General features: G+C 39.4%; 1 protein-coding gene across 1 annotated transcript in view; it reads right to left on the reverse strand.

Moving 5' to 3' along the window:
• Positions 1-3,079: 3,079 nt before the first annotated feature.
• plekha7b (pleckstrin homology domain containing A7b) overlaps positions 3,080-23,136 on the reverse strand; it is a 73,301-nt gene continuing 53,244 nt past the window's right edge. The window contains exons 12-28 of the mRNA XM_085354419.1: positions 21,146-21,229; positions 19,976-20,110; positions 19,179-19,232; positions 16,172-16,243; positions 14,979-15,059; positions 14,743-14,892; positions 13,243-13,344; positions 12,920-13,031; positions 12,525-12,727; positions 10,342-10,533; positions 10,142-10,259; positions 9,956-10,047; positions 9,530-9,748; positions 7,601-7,831; positions 6,422-6,555; positions 4,758-4,906; positions 3,080-3,204 (exon numbers count right to left, since the gene is read on the reverse strand). Of these exons, the coding sequence (XP_085210545.1) occupies positions 3,080-3,204; positions 4,758-4,906; positions 6,422-6,555; positions 7,601-7,831; positions 9,530-9,748; positions 9,956-10,047; positions 10,142-10,259; positions 10,342-10,533; positions 12,525-12,727; positions 12,920-13,031; positions 13,243-13,344; positions 14,743-14,892; positions 14,979-15,059; positions 16,172-16,243; positions 19,179-19,232; positions 19,976-20,110; positions 21,146-21,229 (2,253 nt within the window). The remainder of the gene's footprint in view (positions 3,205-4,757; positions 4,907-6,421; positions 6,556-7,600; positions 7,832-9,529; positions 9,749-9,955; positions 10,048-10,141; positions 10,260-10,341; positions 10,534-12,524; positions 12,728-12,919; positions 13,032-13,242; positions 13,345-14,742; positions 14,893-14,978; positions 15,060-16,171; positions 16,244-19,178; positions 19,233-19,975; positions 20,111-21,145; positions 21,230-23,136) is intronic.

The raw sequence follows: 23,136 nt of genomic DNA on the forward strand, positions 1-23,136 counted from the left end.
TAGTATCCACCTTCTTGGTTGAAAATACACGGAATTAAAAATGCCCTTTTGAGATGGAAAAAGCTTTGAACTTAAGAAACATTTCAAGAAGCCTCTCTCTTTCTTTTTTTGTATTGGAAGTTCACCTCCTTTGAGCATGCCATAGTTTGGTTCCCTTTTCAAATAATAGAATGAAGTTTAATAGGTCACGGCAATCAATGTGAAGGTTCAAAGAGAATCTTGGAGCGATGCAGATATATTTTGTAATTTCCCTTTGTACATGATTTGAATAAAGATACAGTCAATAAACGGCATCAGTGAAATCAAATAAAGACCAAAGGCTCCTGTAGGTTAAAAGCTAAAGTCACAAAATGTGTTCGGTTCCTGCCGTTTGAGGTTCTCAAACGGGGGGAGAATAAACTGTCCATCACTGCAAGAACTTTTTTTAAGGTACCTCTTTCACATGTCAAAGGTAAAATCAGGTCTGAACTAGTTGTGGAGGAATACCAACATCCCACAGGAAACATCAGCTAAAACAACTTTAGTGTCTTCGGAGATGCTCTCTCTCTCTCTTGTACAGTGTGGCAGCTACTGTACAGAAGACTTTACAGCCATATTACAGCTTTGCCCCTGGTATTTCTGCAGTGGGCTGATTTGTTTGGGTGAACACACCACTGAGTTTTGATATTTGGTGTAACATCAAAAGGCGATGCCAGCTGTGCCACAAAGACCTGCGCCACTAATGCGGCAAGGGAAATGTTTCATAAGTCGTTTGCACTCATAAGCTCCAGATAATGTTGCGAGAAAAAAAGGATCGGGACACTGATGCACTTTCTCGTACTCAGCGGGAGTCTGCTTGAAAGCGCTGAAATGCTCTGTTTGGATTCAGGACACTGAATTCTGCACTAACCTACTGCGCTATTCTCCGCAGAGGCACAATCGAACATCACAGGGGCCCACTGTGTCAGGGTGCCTTAGCCTACTCTAGCAGACATTTGGGTATTTGTTATGCCTGGAGAAGTCGAGCGAAAACCGCGGTAGAGTTTTAAAGTTCCCTTGAAAAAAACAAAAGATTTTTACATGTTTTTGTACGTAGTCTGAAGCTTGAGGCCATTGTACGTGGTGCTCGACTCATTCGAGCCAACCTCGTAGAAATAAAATCAATGAAATGAACACATGTGCGACAAAGCAAATGTTGTGTTAATAACTTTAATATTCACATTTTTTTTATAAACTTTCATTGCTCGACCTTCTCAAGTCACACAAAAAATATGTTCGAGGTTATTTTCATCCCGATGTAAGCAAAAATAAAATTTATTTTGGCAAGCCTAAAGGGGACTGGCAGTGCTACAAGTACATACATATGAGATTTCAAGTGGTTTGGTTTAAGAATATTATCTGAGTGTTGACAAAAATACTATCATCGTGACGCATTTAGTACCTTCTCGCTCTTCACATTCCATTTGAGTTTTTCAGTTGCGATCACACTGCAAGAAGCAATTCAGTCGTGTCTTGAAAATATGATACAGTGCACAGTTAAAAGTGCGATAACTTGTAGAAAATGTCATTTTACTATTATGAGATTAACATTTTTTTTTTAGACATTTCCATATTTGATAAGCACAGCCACAGCCACAGCCACAGCGAAGTCCTCAGGTTTTCTATAGAAAGTTGCTTTCAGCAGCTTTGAAACACCTCAGTTAGTTGTTGCTGCATACATCTCAGAGAGCAAGTTCAAGGCGTCGCTACCGTTTTTCTGTTGCTGCATATAAAAATGTCCCGAATCAAACAAAAATCCTCTTTGCTTTGAAAACCCAGTGGATTGTTGTCAGTGTGAAATAGCACCTCAGTGTCCAGAAATTGCTTGAGCTGGGAAGTGATGAGAGAGAGGAAAAAGTAAGCACAAGGAAAGTAAATATCATAAACACAATAAAAACAAAAAACTACAAAATTGGATAAAGTAACAGTGTGTTTCAGTTTTTTATGTTGGGGTGGGGTTACTTAACAGTCCCTTCTTAAAAAGTAGCTTTGTAAAGATATAACATACCTGCACATTATTAAAGGGCAGTTAGAGGCCAATCATTAAAGGTATTATCAGACAGCGATAATAACAGGGCTTTCACCGCGGTGCATGCATAACTTCATGCTGCCCAACATGCAGATTAAAACTAACATGCAAAATGTTACATGCGAGGGGTTTTTGTGAAGAAACAAGTGCCGTGCATGTAATATTCTTAACTTTCACAACCCGACTGCGCATTAAAGCTCACCTCCGAAAGCAAACCCAGAATATAAAGAAAGCATGCAGCGACATGAGTAGATAGTATCTCACATCCACATTGTGCAGTTCTGAAAAGAAACTATTCCACGCTTTCAGAGCCACATGAATGCTGCATTGCTCTGCAAGTTAAAGTTCATATACGTGTTTGTTATTGCGAGTCTTCGTTTACTGTTTTGGGATCTGATTATTTTACGTGCGTCTATTTGTCAAAAGATGGCTGATATGGTTAGTACAGGAAAAATACCTTTAAACAGGAAATAGCATTAAAATATCTGTGGCATCAAGTACTGGGTGATGGACAGAAGTTTTTTTTTTTAAATAAAGCAGTGAAATGACACGAGCTTTATTTGTGCATTTACAGTAACAACAGTGATATGTAGATTTTCTTCTGCCAGGCTACAGATGGGGAGCTAATTGGTGCTGAGGAATGCAGCTGTGCTGACTGCTGAACTGTCAAGGTGCTAAATCAAAAGGTGTCTCTTTTGTTAATTATACACAATGCTACAAACAGTCGTGTTCGTTTGAGCCCTTTCTTTGCACAGCCATCCATAAATATTTTGGCAGTGGTACAAAAAAAAATTTACACACAATTATCACAGTGGGATGAGCAGACTGCCTGAAGATGTTTGTTTTGATTATAATGGGAGCAGAGGCAGGGCTTCCCTAACCTAGAGGAGATGTGTTTCCGACAATCATGACGGCGCGGTGAGCATGCGGCGAGGTGCGAAGCACGCAAGAACACCTTGTTTTGGGGGGGGAATTAGCAAGAAGCATTAGCACCGCAAAGCGTGCACTTAGGCCTTACTTCATGTTTTCTGACTAGACAAATGTGTAGTGAATTCCGTTGTTCAGAGGAGAAGGAGGCGCCAGAGAAACGGGAGGAAGAGGAGGAGGTGGAGGAGGGGGTGGGGGAGGAGGTGTTAGGACGTTAACCTGTGGAGGAACTATGGAGAGAGGGCAAGAGGGGGGGGGAAAAAGAGAGAAGGAACATTTGTTGTTAGAAGCCAAAAGAGTGAAATAGTTTCATATTCATGTTTTCCTGAAAAGAAATATAAGCATGAAACTTTTTAACTGTACTTACAGTTTCTATGTTGTGCATCTATTACACTCGGGATGGGAAATATGGATTAGTCCAATAACACTGCTTATGGTTTTTTATTATATTGGTCTTCTTAAATGTTAAAAAGATTTTTCGATAAAATTGGATCAGTTTTGGGGAAAATTTTAGTCATTTCAAACAGCACTTAAACAAATTAATAGTGCATTTTTTAAACAATAGTGAATACATGCATGTATATATACATATACATATCACCCAACTTCAATAGCAATGAAGTATACTAAAGAAATCTGAAAATGTAGATGTAAATGCAAATGTAAAAAAACGTTTTTTAATAGGTCATCATAACGTGATTAGGACTGGTTAATATTCATTTTTAATTAATCTGCTTATATACAAAAAAACAAGAGGCACTGAACAAGAAAATAACTTTGTAGCTCATTAATCATTTCCCTGTACAAAATTACAGATTTGACGAGATCCAATGAATACAAAGAATTTTAAAAAATCCAACAATGAAAACACCTTTGCAATAAATACCACACGTATGTGATATTGCAGCGACAGATATTCCTGCTTTTATGCTGGAGTTACTGATGTCTCTCATGCATAATACTATGGAAAAGACTCTTCTTTTAATTCAAGGATTTGAAAGTGCACCAACATACCTCACTTTAACACCAAAGGAAGAGAAAGTCATTGATTCAGTCTCCACTGACAAGATGCCACCAGTTATATTCTCTGGCATTTCTCTATGCTGGAAATAATGTTATAATTGTTGACTTTGCTTCACTGTGCATATTAAACTTCCTCACACGCTGACAGCTTGAGTCTTACCGTGTGTGACAGATATATATGTGTGTGCATAGGTGTGTGTGTGTGTGCGTGCGAGGCAGGCAGACTGACAATCTGCTGCAGCTACAGTGAAAATTAACTCGCCTGTCTGCTGTAGAGTATGAAAGAGATGAGATGTGGGCGCAGTGTCTTTTATGCAGGTTCAGAGCTACGTTCAAAGCGGCAGCAACAGTATGCAGATGTGGAGTAGAGTTTGACTGGGTCATTGATCAGATCACAAAATGGCCTCATCAAGCGATTCCTCCCCAGCCTAAAAGATCCTACATGGATTGCAATTAGAGACTATCTTAGATCCTAGTAAGGAATAACGTTCACTTATTAGGAAATGAACAGCCTTATTGCTTGACTCTGCACCTTACGCCCCACCTCATCAATCCAGAATTCTTGAAAGACTGCTTCCCTCTCTCTTTATCCCTTCTTCAACAAAAATATGTCAATATGATCCCAGAAGGAATTCCACTCAAGCCGTCAGCTTGTGTGGAATTATTATTTTTTTCAGCATTTTTTTTTTTTTTGCAATGATTTTTCACACTCACGGTTCAAATAGGCAGATAATGGTTTCAAATTAGATGAGAGACCAACCTGCAACAAGTTTGCTCTTGAGCGAAGCCTCTGAGGCGAGAGCGTAGGACATGGTGATGATCCGCTCCTGTTCCTGCAGAGCTGAGTCGAGCGCCACTGGCACCTCTTCTGGCTTCTCCGCAGACACCGCTGGTGCTAGGTTTTGCACACTGTAAAAGAAAAGAATGAAAGCAACAAATGAACAAAAATCTCACACACCATAGAAATGTGGAAGGACCCTAGAGGGAGGTCAAAAAGAAGCCTGAGATATACCAAACTGTCCAAAAATCTTGGACACCCCTCATTTCTTTATATTTTGCTAGGAATATGAGCAATAGGTGCTGTGACCTAATGAAACATGATTTTATGAATGAAGATATTCAAAGCTCCTGCTTGGATGTCGGTTGACTTTTGTCCTATTCCCTAGATCACTGCTTCAGTAAAGCTGAAGCTCTGTGGAGGCCAATCCATGACTGATGATGCCATCAGTCATCAATCATGCTTTTACTGCACTGACAGTGTGTTTGGGATCACTGTCATGCTCAAAAATAAAGAAATTACAAATCAGATGCTTTCCAGATGGTAGTACATGGTGAATCAAAATCTGATGGTTCTTTTCTGATTGACATTTCCATCTAATTGAATAAAATCCTCACTAACACTGGCTGAAATACAGCTTCACATCATGACAGAGCCTCCACTGTGTTTTACACGCACTCACTTTTGTAAATCTCAAAGTTTGTACCTTGCATATGGTGGAGTAGGATGTGAAACAAAAATTTCAAATTTGAATCAATCTCCCTATAATACCTGTTGTTTCTGGGTTTCAGTCCAGTTCTTGTGTAACTTGGCATACCTCAGTCTTTTCTTCCTCTTTCCCTTCCTTAGGAATGACGTCCTGATGGATTGAAAGGACATATGCATCTCTCCTGTGTCAGGTATTTGATGGATTTTTTTCCCTTTTTCTTAACGGTATGACTTTCAGATACTGTTATTCTGCTGTAGATAGCTTTTTAGTTCTGCCAATGCATCTTAAATGTTTTAAGGACACTCTGTGCAACATGCATGATATGCATACCTTGGCTAATAATTCTTTGGGAATTACCTTGTTGGTACAAGAACACTTTTTTATGACACTCAGACTGTGTTATCTGTGGCATTTTTGCAGATTCTATTAAATAAATGAGAATAAATTGGGCTGCTAGTAACAAAGCACCTAAAGATACAATTTAAAAATGTGTCTTCCAAAGTTGTTATGTGTAGAAACAAAACTGAATAATACCTTGAGTTAGGTTGCTTTAAAAAAATATTTGATTCATATACATCAGTGTTAAATGGCCTAACAAAAAACACATCCTTTTACAAATGGTGAGGTACAAAGACTTCACTGAAAATGAGTAAAAACGCAGCCAGTCTGTAAAGAAAAACTTTGAAAGAAAGGCTGTTTGTTGCTCAAGATCCTTAAAAAATTACAAGAAAGCCTGAATCCTAGGGTCCAAAATATAAAGAAATTAGGGGTGACTCAATGCTTTTTTTTTTACAGTCCTATAGTCCAGAATCTTCAGGGCCTTGAAACTGATTGCATTTGCTTGACTAGTAGTATGGAAACACTACTCTCCTAAAACATCAGAGTTGAGTAACACTCCAATGTAACTTCAGGGTTTATTTAGTTACACTTCATCTACCTGGACTTTGCCAAGATGCTTTTGATACGCTCCACCTTACGATGACGCTCCTCCACTTCTTGAGGACTGAGTGGCTCCTCAGGCTCCGAGTCCACGTAGCGCTCTGGAATCGACACTTTCTGAGGTTTGGACAGCTAGAACACAGATGCAGTGTGTGAATTAAGATGTTTGCCACTTTATTGTGATCTCTACTGTGAGGTCAAAAATGATATACGAGTTCACTACGCAAGTTGAAGATTTGTAATCCTGAAAATGATCAAATAAGCATAGGACAAACTGTAATAAAATATGGAGACTAAATATGCAGAGATGTGCCCTGAAGTATCTTTAAAATGCTATTTTCATTTTAGTACAGGCAGAAAGTTTCAGCACTTGTATAGCTTCACACAATGACGTTTATCTGTCGCATACTAATGCATACTTTATACCGCCAGCATCCAGCCTATAGCTCATTTCTTCAATACCTATGTAGAAACAGTGCTGCAATACTTTCTGATGCTTTTTCCATAATTTCAGCAGCAAGTTTGTCAGCCAGTCTAATCAGGCTGCCTCACGACAGCATTGTGTAGGAAATTATTAATTATGTGCCACGTTTGCTGGTGCAGGTGCTGTTTATCTGTTGCTCATTTTAACATATTCTTTAAACATGATAAAACCTTTCAGTATATGCCTTTTAGGGATTCATCAAAATATCAGTGGAACATCAGTATCGACCAGTATTGACTTCTACCAGCCAATCAGCAAAAAAAGACGAGTGACATTTATTGACTGGAAATCTGTTGTGTCCCATTTGATACAGTTAGGTATTTTTAAAATCAAGTTTATTTTATTTTCCTCAAAAATGGGAGAGAAATACCAAGAAAAAGTAAACAAACAGAAAAAAAATGTCATCTGAGAATTTAAAGATCAGCAGCACAATCCACGAAATCCAATCCATGAGAATATTAAAAAAAGGGCTTGGTTGTGGCGCCTCCCATCATTTTAAATATTCCTTCTGTAAATATTTCTTTTTATTCACTTTCAGTATTCATTTTATAAAAGAAAAACTCCTTTTTGGGGTGAGTAGCCTCCTTTTTAACGTTCAGTGCACTGTTTTCCCCCTTTCATGTTATTCCTATGTTGACATTTTTCCTAGTCAGCTGTATTTCTTATTTTTAAAAAATGAAAAAAAAAAAATACCTCTTTGTTAAGGTCCAGGTCATAGTCCAGAGGTTCCAGGTCAACCTCATGGGTGGGAGGGGGGGTTGTGGCCATGGAGCGGAAGGTCAGCCATTCATCCGAATGCGAGCGGGGTCTCTCTTTGTGCTCGGGAGGTCTTTCCTCCCCCTGGACACTCCTAACTCCCTGAGCCTCCTCCCCCTGAACCGCCCTCTCGAGTAACTGCAGGTCAAACTCCTGCTCTCTCTTCCACTGGACAACGCACACAGGAAAAATGTAGACTGTGAAACAAAGGACAGGGTGCTGCCACCAAGTTTTCTTGACTAAAAGAAAAAGTGAAACTTCTTTCACTTGCCTTCGTGGTTATATTCATGGCACACATGCTCGTCCTATTCCTAACATGATATTAAAGATTGCAGAGGGTTTTTACTTGCAATGTACAATGTCCAAATGCGTGTGTGTGTGTGTGTGTGTGTGTGTGTGTGTGTGTGTGTGTGTGTACAAGTGTGAAAAGGTAAAAAAAAAAAAGAGGGCACATGCATAAATGAGTATGCATGCTGATATGAAAGATCTCAAAACACAGCATGCTAGAACTCTACAAGTGTGACAAGAACACAACACTTCACTCAAACTGATGACAAATTCAACAAACATAAGAAAGTTATACATGTTTACAGAAAAAAATGCAATAAATTAAAAAAAAACATGCCAATGAGTTCTTTAGAAAATATTTTTTATTTTTTGCAGTCACATTTGTAAAAGGAAGGATTCCTCTAGCCAACAGTAATTAGCAGATAAAACACTGAGCACATGATGCAATCACCTAACTCACTGTATGTTGCGATATGTAATGTGCTGTTAGTATCAGTACATCAGCATTGCCCAGGAAAAGTGTTAAATGGGACAAGAGTTGGTCCCAATCTATAAAACATATGATTTCAGTTTTATCTTCATTTAAATTTAAAACAAACAAACAAAAAAATCAGGTGAGAAAAATGGTGCGATGACATTGACAAGAGTGGGCTTAAGAATGTAATGCTCAGTGTACGTAAATGTTTTGGTCAGTAGAATATAAGTAGGCACTTTCCTTCTCTCTGCCTCACACACACACACGCACACATGCAGACACACATATATGGACAGCAACAGCATGGACACATGGAAGAGCTGGCTTTAATATCTACACGAGGAGAGACAAGACGGCTGCTATGTGACAGCACAAAACACTTCAACGGGTTAGAAATCAATGTGGTAGGATAGTGTTGATGTGAAAGAAAAATGAACAGGTCAGTGAGGAAGGGTGAGAAATGATGGATAAAGCAAAGTTAGAATCCATAGCAGAGAAAAGGGAGAAATGCAGTGACTGAGGTCATTAATATGTTATATGTTTTATAGCCAAGATCTCATCTTGTAAAGATTTTGAAAAAGAAAACAAAATCATCACTATTTAATGTAAATGTTATTATCTGCACCTCATAATGAACACTTAAACAGTTATATATGTGTGCTACTTTTAATGCTGCAGCTTGTTGTAGACCAGAAACGTATCTACTTATCTGTATAGGTCTTTTTTACCGAAGGGCATTTAGGACAAGCACACCAGAAAGGCACTTGGAGACCACATTCTCCTCCTAAGTCATAATATTTTTTTCTTAAAGGGATCCAAGTCTGCAACTCAACTGAATGGGTTCTTTAGGCCAAATGACTTTGGCGAAAAAGACCTACTGAAGCCTGAAAACAACACGTGCTGAATAAGCACAGATAGAGCCACACAGTGAAATGCCATACCGCACTAACTTAATAGTTTAATATAAACTTGGTAACAAGAGAAGCAGAGACGAGACCCACTGCACTCAACACAGGCATGCATTACTGCTGTAGACCGCCACTCTCAGTTTGGTTGTCGTCGTGCGTGAGAGTGTGACGTGTGATGCTGCTCTAGTAACATACTGATCCCAAGTCTGCTGAAAGTGAGCGTGAGGATGACGTGCGTGACGACGAAGCGGCGTGGCGGTCTCCGTGACTCAGGGTGCGTTTGCGCTGGAGGACGAGGGCCTTCTGGTGCCTCTTCATCCTCTCCAGCTGCTCATCAGCGCTCATCTTCCCCCTCTGCTGCTGCTGCGCCGGGTCCACAGCGTACAGACGCTCCAAGGCACTTTTTGGTCTCTCCTGAGACGAGTGGGAAGAGAGAAAGATGATAACAAGAGCAAACACATGGCAGACTTTAGACTGGTGGAAATATGACTAAAATAGCATTTTTTTTAATTATACAGTGCTGTTAAATTGCTTTTAAAATGCTTGATTAAGTCTTATTAATATTATAAATGAATATAATCTGGGGTTGGAGTGACATGTTCACTCTGTTGTTACCCCCACCTTTATGCCAACTGCTGACGTTGCTCTTCGGAGGGTAACGTATGAGGAGATGCTCGAAGACTGATTTAACCTAAGTGAAGATCCGCCCGTTCCTGAGGGGAAGACCACAGATGTTAGAAGTCTGTTCTCATCTTAAACAATATTCTAAAGCATTTTGGCGGGATGAACTGACTGTTGTCTATGTACCTCTGCTCGGTAATGTCTTGTAACCTCCGTCATGCCCAGGTGTTACAACACTAATGTGACTGGAGCCATCACCAGCTCCCATGAGTTCTGGATCACTCAGGAAAGGCCTGAGTTCCACCTGACATATACGAGTGGATTTAAATTAGAAACAACATGACATTAAAAATGCAAACACAGCAATACACACAAGCTCTGCGTACCTTGCCGTCCCCGTTTGTGTACTGCCCAGTCTCTCGGTCCCTTTTACGTTCGTCTGACTGACGTTTGAGGCCACGTACAGAGGTGTGTCTGATGACTGTTGTCTCCCGGGGCAAGGGAGGCACAGCGGGGGGATGCTCATCGGGACTGTAGAGCTGAGGTAGAGGAGGTCTGGGAGGCACATCTTCCTCATTCTGCGCACAGAATAAATGTGAACCACTGAAAACAACTGAAGAAGGACTCTAGCCTTGCAAGGACCCCAAATACCAAGATGAAGAGTTCCTGAGCAAGTAACTCTATAGACTGTAGAGCCTGATGACAGTGGCTATGACACAGATTACACAGTATACAGTCATAGAAATGCTGTTACACTTTGACTTCCATCACACATTGGTATAAACAAAGCAGGATTAATGACAAAGATAATACATTTCCAAAACGTTTAAACTTTGAAATACACATTAATTATTTTTCTGCACTTAATAATCCATCAATTTTCTTGACTGCTTATCCAGCTAGTGTCACTGCAGCTTATTCCAGCTGAGATTAGGTGAGGGAGGCAGTACACCTTGGACTCAGGGAACAGATTCAAAAAAATTAACCTAACCTAGAATTTTTTTTCGACTGTGGAAGGAAACCAGGGAAAACTGACCAAATCCACAGACTTCAAGCCTAAACCATAATACAAAGTTTGCATTTGGTCACAATTTGGTAAGCAGCAATTTTCAAAATTGTTATATGATTGCAACATAAGCACGTGGCAATTTTTCTTTAAGATTCCAGTAACACTACAGACAACACCTGTGATGTTATGCAGTTTGGATAACTATAATTAGATTAAATATAATAGTTTTTAACAGTTTTGGAAATTTTGTCACAAATGTAATATATCTTAGTTTATCTAAGATAAGATAAGATAAGATAAGATAGAACTTTATTAATCCCTCGGGTGGGTTCCTCTGGGAAATTCGACTTCCAAAAAGCACAGCAACGACCGAAGTTACAGTTACAGAATTGTTATATATATATATATATACACATACACACACACACACACACACACATATATAAATACAGAGACAAATATAAATAAAATATACAAAGGGGATAAATAGAATAAATAGGAATAAAAAATAAAAATACAAGTGAATTGCACATTTCAAGTATTGAGTCTATTGCACTGTTGACTATTTACAAAAAGTATTGCACAAGGTATTGTACAGTGAGGTGAAGAGGCACTACAGCTTAGTTGTTCCCCCCTCCTTTGTCCTCCTGTTTCCCCTCCCTCTCCCCTCCAGAGAGGAGTTAAACAGTTTGATGGCGTGTGGGACAAAGGAGTTTTTAAGTCTGTTAGTTCTTGTCTTGGGGAGAAGCAACCTGTCACTGAACAGACTCTTCTGATTGTTTATGGCCGTGTGCAGAGGATGCCCAGCATTGTTCATAATGTCCATCAGTTTCTTTAATGTCCTTTTCTCTGCCACTGTCACCAGAGTGTCCAGCTTCATGCCGACCACAGAGCTAGCCTTCCTGATCAGTTTCTCCATCTTGTAATGTTGATTAAACGGGGCTCAGTGTTACTTTTATACATTTGTCTTGCACAATTTAAAAAGCAAATTGAGAAAATTACATCTTAGCTTATCTTACAACAAATTATTCAAAAACACCAAACACTGAGGTTACAGCCCTAACTGCATTTTTCTTGTTCCATTCCAGCTGGGCGTACTTGAATTGAATTGAAAGCCTTTATTGTCATTATACATAGTATAACGAGATTAAAACAGCTCTATAAAAGTGAACTGAATGTCATCTTCTTAACTCACTCAGTTTGTTTTATGCAAAGATGCATGAGCACCAGCAAAAATGTTTACTTACATTTATTACTTGGCTAATTAGTGGCCAAATAAGGTAAATATTCACTTTTTTTCTTGGACTTTTGGACATTATTTCACATTTCTCTATTTCCTGACACTTCATTCAGTTCATTGATCAACAGGGGTAAATAGACTCATTTTAAGGAAAGTGCTAATGGCTTGTTGAAAACCTCCAACTAGAAAAAAGGGAAGTTGAAAATCACAGACTACAAAATGCACTTCTGTGTATTTAACCAACCAAAGCTGAACACACAAATGCAGAGAGCACATGATTAAACAAACCAACACAAACCAGCTTAAGTTTACTCACTTACCCACTTAGGCCCACTGATGACAGCTGTAGAATGGTGTAATGGCTGCTGGCTGAGACTAGAGGAAAGGGTGGGGGTGTGGCTACTGGGACTGAGGTGGGGGCTGTGCTGCTGCTGCTGCTGGGACAATCTCATCTCCATAGCAGACGCGCTCCCAGACACAGAAGGCACTGATGACACTGACACCGAAGGCACAAATTTCCTCTCTGGGGAATATGATGCGGATGATCACATGACAATAATACACACATGCTGTAAAGACAGCACTTTTAGTTTCCTATGGGAAACATTCAAGGGATTGGTAACAAAAATATGACTGCAGGCTTTAATGAGAAGATACAGTCGCAGGTCCACAGCGATTTGCTTTGTAGACATGGAACCTATAGCGCTTGCCTCACCTGGGTTGGTAACAGAGGAGATGGTGACTTTGTAGTTGGCTTTACTGCTGCTGAGACCTGCGATAACATCCTCAATCCTCCAAAGCTCCTTTCTGATCTGGACCTTCTCTTGCTGCTCACATAGAAACACAGAACCACACACACACACAGACGCATACAGACACATTTTCATATTTTACAGATTTTAATTAGAATCCAACACACGATCCTCTGAACCAGTTCTTTGCTTTGTCTGAGTATATGACATCAGCAGTATTTAGCTCATTCCCATTCAAAGCGAGCGACTGCTTGCGGGAGTTAATGGAGATCACTGAGCCACAGACCTGAGAAAGATCACAGCGGCTCATCTGTCCCTGCAGGGCCGACTTCAGCCAGTCCACATCCCTCTCAAGCTGGCTGTACTCATTCCATGCATTTTCCATCTCCTAAAGAACAAAACACATCACGCTCTGTGTTACAATGCCAAAAAAACAGTGTTCACACACTGTACTTAGCTTGTGAATAAAAAGCTGTTTTAGTGGCGTGTATGTGAGCTGCAGTTAAGACCAGGTGTGTTAAGTGGTGATTTTTATGATTTATCACTTCTTCTTTTTTTTAAAATTGCAGTGTGCACTGACAGACTACAACCAATGCCTGGAAATGTCTTTAAGCCAAAGACACATTTGTTTGCTTTCATGTAATCTTGCGGTTTATTTGTGAATGTTCTTTTGAAACTCGTAATTTTCATTTCAACACTAAATATTTTGAATATCAGTGAACTTTTTGACCAAATATTTTTTTTTCTGAGTGGCTGAGAAATCTACTCATTTCTTTGTAGCCGTAGGTTTGTCCCTAAGCACTCATTTTGATAGTGACAGTCATCCTGAAACATTGTGCCAGTTGCAGAAACCATAAAAAAGGAACAACTAAAAATAGAAGCGAACATCTTGTTTTCAACCAATAAAACATTTCTTTAGTAGCATGTGCTTACTGTAAGAGCCTGAGTAGTTTGATCCCTTACCTGCCAAAACATCAGTGTCAAATGTCAAAACAAGGTTTTTCAAAAAATTGTACTAGCCAAAAACTCATTTTATCTCAAAAATGGTGTACAGGGTTTCCTTAAACAATGAGAGGAAATAAGTAGTAGAGAACAAAAGAAGAAGAAGTGGTAGGGCAAAAAAGACCTATCTATAGCAGATGAATAATATCTGAAAGCCGTGCTCTTAAGAAAATAATCTAGAAAACAAATCAAAGACCCGACACAGGACATGAAACATACATCTGGTCCTTCTGCTGTACCATCTCCTGTTCACTGAAGCCTGAAATGGTCTCACTGGAAGGGTAGCTGTCATTTGTTTTGCACGGCAATGATGCCAAACACACTGCGAGTGTAGCAAAAGCATACAGATATAAAAATCACACAAAAGAACACTACCGGTCATGGATTGGTCTCCCCAGAGCCCAGAAATCAACATTACTGAAAGACTGTGGGATCATCTGAACACGGAACGGAAAAAAAGGGATCCAACAGCCAAAGAAGAGCTTTGACCTTTGACCTATGTCCTCCAAGAAGAAAGATATCGTTCCTAAGAGAGTTCAGACTGTGTTGAACAGTGGTCATACCAAATATTGACTTTCAAAATTTTTAAAATTGTGCAAACTCTATATTTCCACATATGTACATGTTTGCACATGCTTCAATAAATCAGTGCACCTATTTCACATTTTCATAGGAGAATATGAAGAAATGAGAGTTGGATGAAAAAGTCTGAGCCAGTTTCACTGAAGAAGGAGGCTGTAGTTTTTGTCATAAGCACAATGGACTTGCAAATCCCGGGTCTTACTGTGGATACTTGAGATATTTCAGCCCTGATATGGACCACGTCCTCTTGTAGTAATTTCTGCTGATAGGCAATTTTCTCAGCATGAGCTGGCTGATCTCTGTAGTCCTCCATCTGCTGGTGGGAAACATCCAGCACAGATTCTAACTTGTCCTACACCAGGGGACGATAACATTGTCATAAACACGTAAGCCTTCATAGACCACACAAGAATACAAACAAATATATACAACTCAAACCTTGTCCTCTTTCAGAGTGCGTATCCGGGCCTCTAGCTCCTGTAGAATCTTGTCTTGTTCACACAGTCGACTTAATTTCACCTAAAAGAAAACATATTGAAACAGTGAGAATGGAGGAAAACTCAGTTCTTCCTATCGCTTCTGATAATACGGCAGAGTGTAGACAGAAAATAAAGAGATAAAACAGTGCCTGAGATTTTTAGATACGGCTTCTGTTTGCAACACCGTTAAACTCTTCCATTCTTGCCTTTGTTCAACTCTATTCCACAATGCACCCAGATAAGACAAATTGATCGTCTCAGTCTGTCAATACGGCTCATCTGTGTAAAAAGCTCAAAGGAATTCCTCTCATCGGTGCAGTGCCAGATATCAAAAGCCTCTATACTATCTAGTTTGGGGGTGAGCTCTGGTAATACCCATTATGAGTAATCATAATCAAGAATCCATATTTTCAATTCACTTTTGGAGAAAGCCGTGTTTACAGAGAGTGACAGATTTGTTTTCCCAGAAATGGGTTATGTGTTTATGAAAACAACATAAGACTGCCTAGTTCACAGTCTTTCTCAAACAGTGTTATTTTTCTTCTCAGATCTATTTATCATTCTGTTCAATTAATAATTAAGCTGTTTTTATTTTCGCTGCCACATATTGTTGTTTTTAATTGCATGAAATATTCATTGTTCCGATAAATTTACTGGCAATTTCTTATAAATTGTTAAAGTGGAACAATGCTAATGATGAAAAGCCAGGACATCCATCTTATTTACCTCTATTCAGCAGAAAACAAAGAATGAGGAAAGCAGAATCTGGGAAATCAAACTGAAAAATTTAACAGCTCAACATCTAAAACTCCCATTACATGTATTTTTCCCTTTAAATTGCAGGGAGGAAAATAAAAGCTGTGGTCGATACTCTCAGGCCCTCACTGTGCTGCATGGATGGGTGTCCCCACAGTGTTGCAACGCAAATACGTTCCCTTCCCTCTACAGCCTCTGTTTACCACAACTTAAGAACACACACGCAGGCAAACCACACTAAAACACACAGTAAAGTCAGACTAAAGTCAGCTGCTTCTCTGTAGTGGATTGTCAGAAGTCGGAAACAGAGATCTTAGAGGGGAAAAACAGAGAAGGATAAACAGGGTGCTTATCTGACTGTTTTTGTAAATCCTGAGAACAGAATGATTTACTTACATCAGCATCACTTTCTGCTATTTTCACAGGCCTTGATGGTCTTTCTTTCTTTAAACTGTCACGTCCAGTAACCTAAAGTTGAACGAATGACAAAATAAAAAACTGATACATATTTCTAGTTTACAGATAATGGGACTGATACACAAGTTAAGCCGAGTTTACTAAGGAGGAAAACAAAAGAAAAAAAAACTGATACAAAATTGGAAAAAAAAAAAAACTTATTATAGCTTCGTTCAAACATTTATGCAGATAGAGTTTCTACATCTTTGTGTTTGGAAAAAAGCTCTTACGCTGCTATTTACAGGATGCTTATTACTGTAACTTAACAAACAACTCCTTAATATTACCAGTATGGGAGAAAAAAGTTTTTTTCAGATTTTGTTTTTCACATCCATGGTTTTGAATGGGAACGTTTTTAAGTGGAGACCTAACAAAGGCGTTGATTATTAAAATGCTCCTCAGCCTCCCTGGGAAAGTCTATGCCAGAGTGCTGGAAAGGACCCTCGGATACAGGAGGAACAATGCGGTTTTTGTCCAATTGTTTATAACATTTGGATAAAAAAAATCAGTTGTAGCCAGTGATGTGGACATCATCAGATGATCGGTTAGGGGTTCACTGAAGTACCCTTTGGTTTCTGCTTTCAATCCATTCACTTCCACCTATCTAGCAGGGGTGCTGAAACCTCTCCCTAGACCAGTGATGGATTTGAACCCAGCAACGTCTTGCAGTGAGGCAACCGTGCTAACCACCATGCTGCCATCTGCATTGTGACACTCTTCAGAATTCATCCCGCTACTTCCTTCACTACCAGGCCATTACACTGCCTCCACCATTTTTGGCACATCATGTGGTTTACTGTCCAGCGGTTTATTCTGCAGAACTGTGCAGGCTCCTTTTCTGTGTGTAACCAGTAAACTTCTATATTTACATTCATGAAGGCATCTCTTAAACCACCTTGTCGAGAGTGTTTTTTGCTTGACTGGATGTTGGAAACGTGTCTTCCAAACCTTTTTGTGTTGCTGAGGTGGGCAGTTCATTTTTTATTTTTAAGGATGTACCAGATCATAGATTTGGAAACTATTTTAATTTTTTTCTTTGTGATAGATTTAGTTTTCTTTTTCAGTGACATGATGGCCTCCTTTACCTGCAATAACAACTTATCTGGACCTCATATTGAGAGTACCAGTGAACCGCAGCCAAGTCCAAGTTCAACACAGAATCAGCTCCAGATATTTTGTCTGCTTAATTTGTACTGAAATAATGAGTGAACAGGCCTGATGTTACCAAGTATTAAAAACAATGCTTAGGTTTAGAATTATTTTAGTCTGTCTAATTAGCCTGTGAAAATGGGGAACCATGCATAAAATGCATGTAATTCCTGAAAGTCTGCATTTCAGGGACATCTATATGGTTTAATTTAAAGTCCATCGTAGCAACAAAATTACTAAAAAACAAAACTAAAAAAAAAACAAAAACAAAAACAACTGTCATTTTCCAGAAACGTATAGACTTAACTAGCTCCACTATAGTTGTGATATTTTTCTCTGCTGATATCAGGCTAATAGTACAGGGTATCTAGCGACTGCCGGTCTTTGCATCGCACCCGGAGGTTCACAAGATAATGACGCAGAGATTTGTCAGCCACTTCTCTATCAGAGTCAGTAATTTTCAGAGATCAAAAGGTTGATTATTCATATATCGCCCACATTAGGGTCACCACACGTTGAACAGCAGTATGGACCAGTGCAAATAGGAGACTCAGTTAAAGGGACATTCCACTTATTTTACATGTCACGGTCAATTAGTAGTCTTGTGGGGGTATTGCACAGTCTATGAGAAAAAGTTTTATTATGTATTCTGTGGTTGTAGAGAGATCGTCATGAAGTCTGGGAAAATTATTACAGTGATCACCAGCATATTTTTTTCTTGGCTTTGGAAACTTTGAGTTTTTAAAAGAAAGTCTCAGTTTCATTCTTGGGGCACTGAGTTTAAAAGGCGTGGGTGCTTACGAGTTAGGACCAACTATGCAAAAATCAACTCAAAATAAACAAGTTTTGACTATGTTTTTTGCAGTCTGTCCCTTTGCCAGCTCTAATTAAGTGCATTACCAAGTATCTGTAGGAGTTTTTGAAGACCATAGCAAACTTACACCGCTGCACATTTTCATCCATTTCCACCAGTTACCACAATAAAACTATGACTCAGCCTATAATATAAAATCGTATTTACTTTGCTAATACATAAAAAATACATAAAATTTCCTAAAGAGCCTAATTAGGCCATCTGTTATGCTCTAACAAATAAAACAAAAGCAAAAAGTCAAACAGACATTCAGTACTGTTAGTGGTGCTTATTAGCATGCAATTCAAAATCTCAGTGGTGAGTATCACACGATGGATGATCGGATGAAGGGATTCATGTGTAAAGATCCTGCATAATTTACTGGGATGCGTCACATTCCATTTAAAAAGCAGTACAATGGTCTATTTCACTTGTATGCACATCATCCTCACATTCGAGCAAAACATGACGTGGGCATTTCAAACACACTGATCTCTTTTTGATCTCTTTTGAACCTAGAAAGCGAAAAGTTATTTGCTGTACTGCGTATCACAAGATGACTTCCCTCAACTCACTTTGCTTTTTTCCTTTCTTTTTTTTTTTTTTACTGATGCAGAGCTGCATCAATAAAACACTTCAACACTTCAGCATCATTATTACTTTATACCAGTTTCACTGGACAATTTTCAGGATTTATCAAAGCAAAACTGAAAAGTATCTTTTTCTTTATCCTTAAATTGATCATTTGTGCAATAAGAAGACAGTTTCGAGAAATGTTAATTCCATTGTAAAGGACAGAAATAGAACAGAGGACAGAAAGGAAAAGAGGGAAACAGGGAGGCAGATGTTGGAGGCAGCGACAGGAGAACAAGATTGTAGTCCAGAGAGGGGAGGTGGAGAAGAAGATGAAAAAGACAAAGTGCTATTTACTTTGTTGGGGCCCACCTTCAGATCTAGATACTCCAGGTCCTTCTTCAGTTGTATGTAAGTATCATCAGCCTTTAAATGAGCAATGGAGAGATAAATCATTTGAAATGAAGCTGCAAAGGATAATGCGTGATCAGATGACACTTAGGGCCTTTATTTGGGATTTTCTAGCAGAACTTTAATTAACTTGGTCTCAATTACAGTGCACTTCTACCTCTGTATTTTTATCTACAGTCAAGCTCTAATTAAGTAATCAAGTAATTGTTTTGATCTGGTTTAATGTCTCATGTATGACCTTATGCACAACTGAGGAACACAGACATGTGCATGACATGTGGTCAGACAGAGAGTTTATATTTCTCCATAAGCGTGGAGGATGGCCAGAGAATGGTCGGTTGCTAAAAACTGGGTGGAGTTGTCGCTGCTGCTCTTACAGCATTGTGTTTGCTTCCCAACTACACAGAAATGTTCTGATAATCAGACATTATTGTGGTTGTGCAAGGTTATACATCTATGAGACAACGCAAAGTGTAAAATACAGGCATGGGCCACAAGCAACATGCTCCAAACATGGCATATCCCTGTTTACAAACAGTCACACAAGGCTCCGAGTATCCATAATATATAACCGTTAATACAATACAAGTCATGTCAAAGTGGTTAAATGAACAAGACATCCAAGCAGAATCAGAAAACTGCACAGTCTGTAACGATGATAGGGTAGTAATGTATGGGAATGGCTGGGGAGCAGGGGACCACAATGCACTGGCAAAGGATGCACTGGGCTGCATTAGGGAAATATGAGGGTCCCTGACCTGCATGCTGGGGCCTAGTAGGCCGTTGTGCTGGTGGTGCTGCAGGTGAGCAAATGCATTGCTGGGACTATGTGCACCAGCCATCTTGGCCTGGTGCCTCCGAAGCTGAATGAGGAGCAGAGTCAGCTCCTCTGGCTGTAGCGTAGCCCGGGTTTAGGGGCCAGTGAAAGCACAGAGGGATGAGAGGAAATATTTCATAATCATCTGGGCAGTAAAGTGGCTGAGCTGCAGTAACTGTGGAGTGTGGCAGAGACACCAGTATACTGCTGCCTCCAATAATGTAACACTTTATGTGAAAGGTACATGAATTGTCACCTATTCATAGAAAACGGGACACATTAATAGCATTAATTCATTTATGAAAAACACATGTTAAACACCAGTACCTCATCCTCACTCTTATCTAACACTGGCCCTGCCCCCAAATATTTCAGATATTTTATACATTCATTTTTGTAATTTTCAGTATTGTGCAGAAGTCTTGAGTCACACCTCATTTCTTTATATTTTATTTCCAAGAAGCCAGACTTTTTCAGTAGTATTGAACAATAGCTCTTCCAAAGCTTCTGTGGACATTTGCTTTTTTCACTCAGTTTAAGTCCAATCCTTGACCATTTTTAGAGGAATGTTTTTATTGTTGTTGTTTGTTGAACCACATAACAACAACATCTGAATCATCTGAGCATAAAAGGGACCAAAGTCAGTGTTGTCTCTACACATAACAGCAAACTGTGTATGTTTATGTTCTGGATATAAGTAACTTTTCCCCCTATAGTTTCTTTATACAGTTATATTTTTACACGGTTTTACTTTAATTAATGAATTCATTGTTTTTCATGCATGAAGTCATGAATGAATTCGTGATAATTCATGTACCTTTAACACAATGTGTCCTAATAATACCTGAAAATGTAAAACCTAGAGCTACACAACAAAGACTGTCATGTGAGGACGGCCTGCTGTGCTGTCTGAACAGAAATGCTATCAGGAACAAAAACACTGGAACAAATTCTACATGTGATAATGTCACAGACGGCCCCCATTAATTACGTTTCCAGTTCTTACCTGGATTCATTTTCCTAGACTATTATAACGCTTTGTTAATATTACAAAAAGTCCATTTTTCATATTGATCCAAGTAAGTAATATTAATGTAATAGAAGCTCATACCGTTTTGCCATGCAAGCTGGGAGCACTGACTGTGTGTGTGATGTAGCCCATGGCTGGCACGGACCTCCTCTCTATTTGGGAATTCTGTGGAGAAATGCAATTCGTTCACTTGTTAACGCAGATCATATAGAATGAAATCAAACAGAATATCTGATTTACTAAATAATCTTCAATAGTGTGTTGAAAGTGATATATGGATCACTTCATCACACTAAGTCAAAGTTAAACCATTGCCTCCAAGTCTGCAAACAAATTTGACTACACAGCAGATTTATTTTTTCCATCTATCCTTTTCTCGCTTTCATCACTCCTACTCTTATACGAAACAAGGTGTGCCCTGAGTTTTCAGATGCTACAGGGCTCGGAAAAATTTGACGTTTTTGCTTAACACACAGAATTAGCGAAAACCAGGCCCACCACAGAAGCTTAAAAGGACACAAACAACAAGAGATTTAATTAACTACACATAAATTATACTAAACCTGCTTTCTTAAAATAACATTTGTTTGCTACCAGCAAGAGAAGCACTGTAAGCCATTCCCTTTGAGATTCCCATGCCACAATTTTTTTGCTGTATAATAGGTTTTTTATTTAAATGCGAGATCAGAAGAAAGAGACCGCTGCTGATGTTTGAGATACAGTAGAGATGTTTATAGGGTGCTGAGAAGCCCAGGGCAAATTGGATTAGCTGCTAATAAAACATACTTCTTAATGATATTCCGCAGAGGCACACAGATCGCTATTACTTAAGTGCACTCCAGCCAGAGAGCACCATCAGCCTCAGAGATGCTGGGTGCACCAAAACTAAGTTCAGTGCCAACTAAATTTAGTTCCCATAAACATCGCTCCCTAGCATAGTCACTGTGGCTACCTTTGTTAAAAATGTATCCTCTAGAGGGTTTTCCATAATTGCGCGTCACTATATTTTATGGTTGTAATTAGAGTCTTGACACTTGGTTGAATCATAGGGGAAACAGAGCATCTGCAACACTTTGTTTACTTGTGTAAGGCCAACGGGTTGGTTATGAGGGTTGTGTGTGTTGGCAAATGTGGTGATGGTTTGGAGGGAGATTTTTTTCACATGTGGAGGGTGTGGTGGGGAGAGAGAGCAGGGTGTGGATTACAGGACGTGCTCCTGGGCTCCGTCTCCTGTGGCGGTGGCGGTGCTGTCTGAGCGCTACGGTGGGGGGACGGCAGAGTAGCGAGCTTTTACTCGCATGCGCTCACACCACCTGTGGAGTAGGCCTGGGTGTGGACTGTGTGAATCTGCAAACGATTCACATGAGCATCAAAGTGTGCGCGCTGTAAAGTCGGAGCCTTCTCATGCTCCTCGCGCGATCTTCCCATGGTGTCCTTGTGAGCTCACAACATTCTCCAAGTTGTGACACCTCATATCCACAAGCTACCATGAGAATGAGACCTTTGTCATTTGGCTCAGAACATGTGAAACACTGAGTTTTACTTCAGTCCCATGTCAATGACAGGCCACTGCTGTTTACTGTCTCACAGTATCACCAGTGTTTAAGGCCCAATTACTGAGTATCAGCACATAAATTCATAAAGGGTGGGACTTTCATCTTTCCATCCAACACTATGTGCAGGTCTCCATCCAAGCTTACTATGGGAGAGAAACAACACTGTCAACACACCGGCTACTTTCACACCATCCACAAAAACTCCACTGTTCCCATCATTCAAGATACACTGAAGAGATTAATTGAACTAGCTGGGAACACAAGTATTATTTTCAGTTACTCTGCCATTTATTTTATTCGTTAGTCAATTAATTATTTAGATAACCAATCAGTCAAAAGACTTTTTGTTTTTAGATGAAAGCAAAAGAAAATGTAACCAGTAATATTTAATATCCAATTAACAAAGGTCCTCTTACACAGAGGAATCAGTTCTTTGCTGGTTTTAATCTATGGGAGGCTAATTAAAAATATGGAATGACACGTGCACTATTCTTACCTATTATATCTTAACTACAG

This window comes from Diplotaxodon limnothrissa, linkage group LG1 (assembly GCF_057381915.1).
Source record: "Diplotaxodon limnothrissa isolate DT_005_m linkage group LG1, D_limnothrissa_male_GT1.1, whole genome shotgun sequence".
Classification (NCBI taxonomy): Eukaryota; Metazoa; Chordata; class Actinopteri; order Cichliformes; family Cichlidae; genus Diplotaxodon; species Diplotaxodon limnothrissa.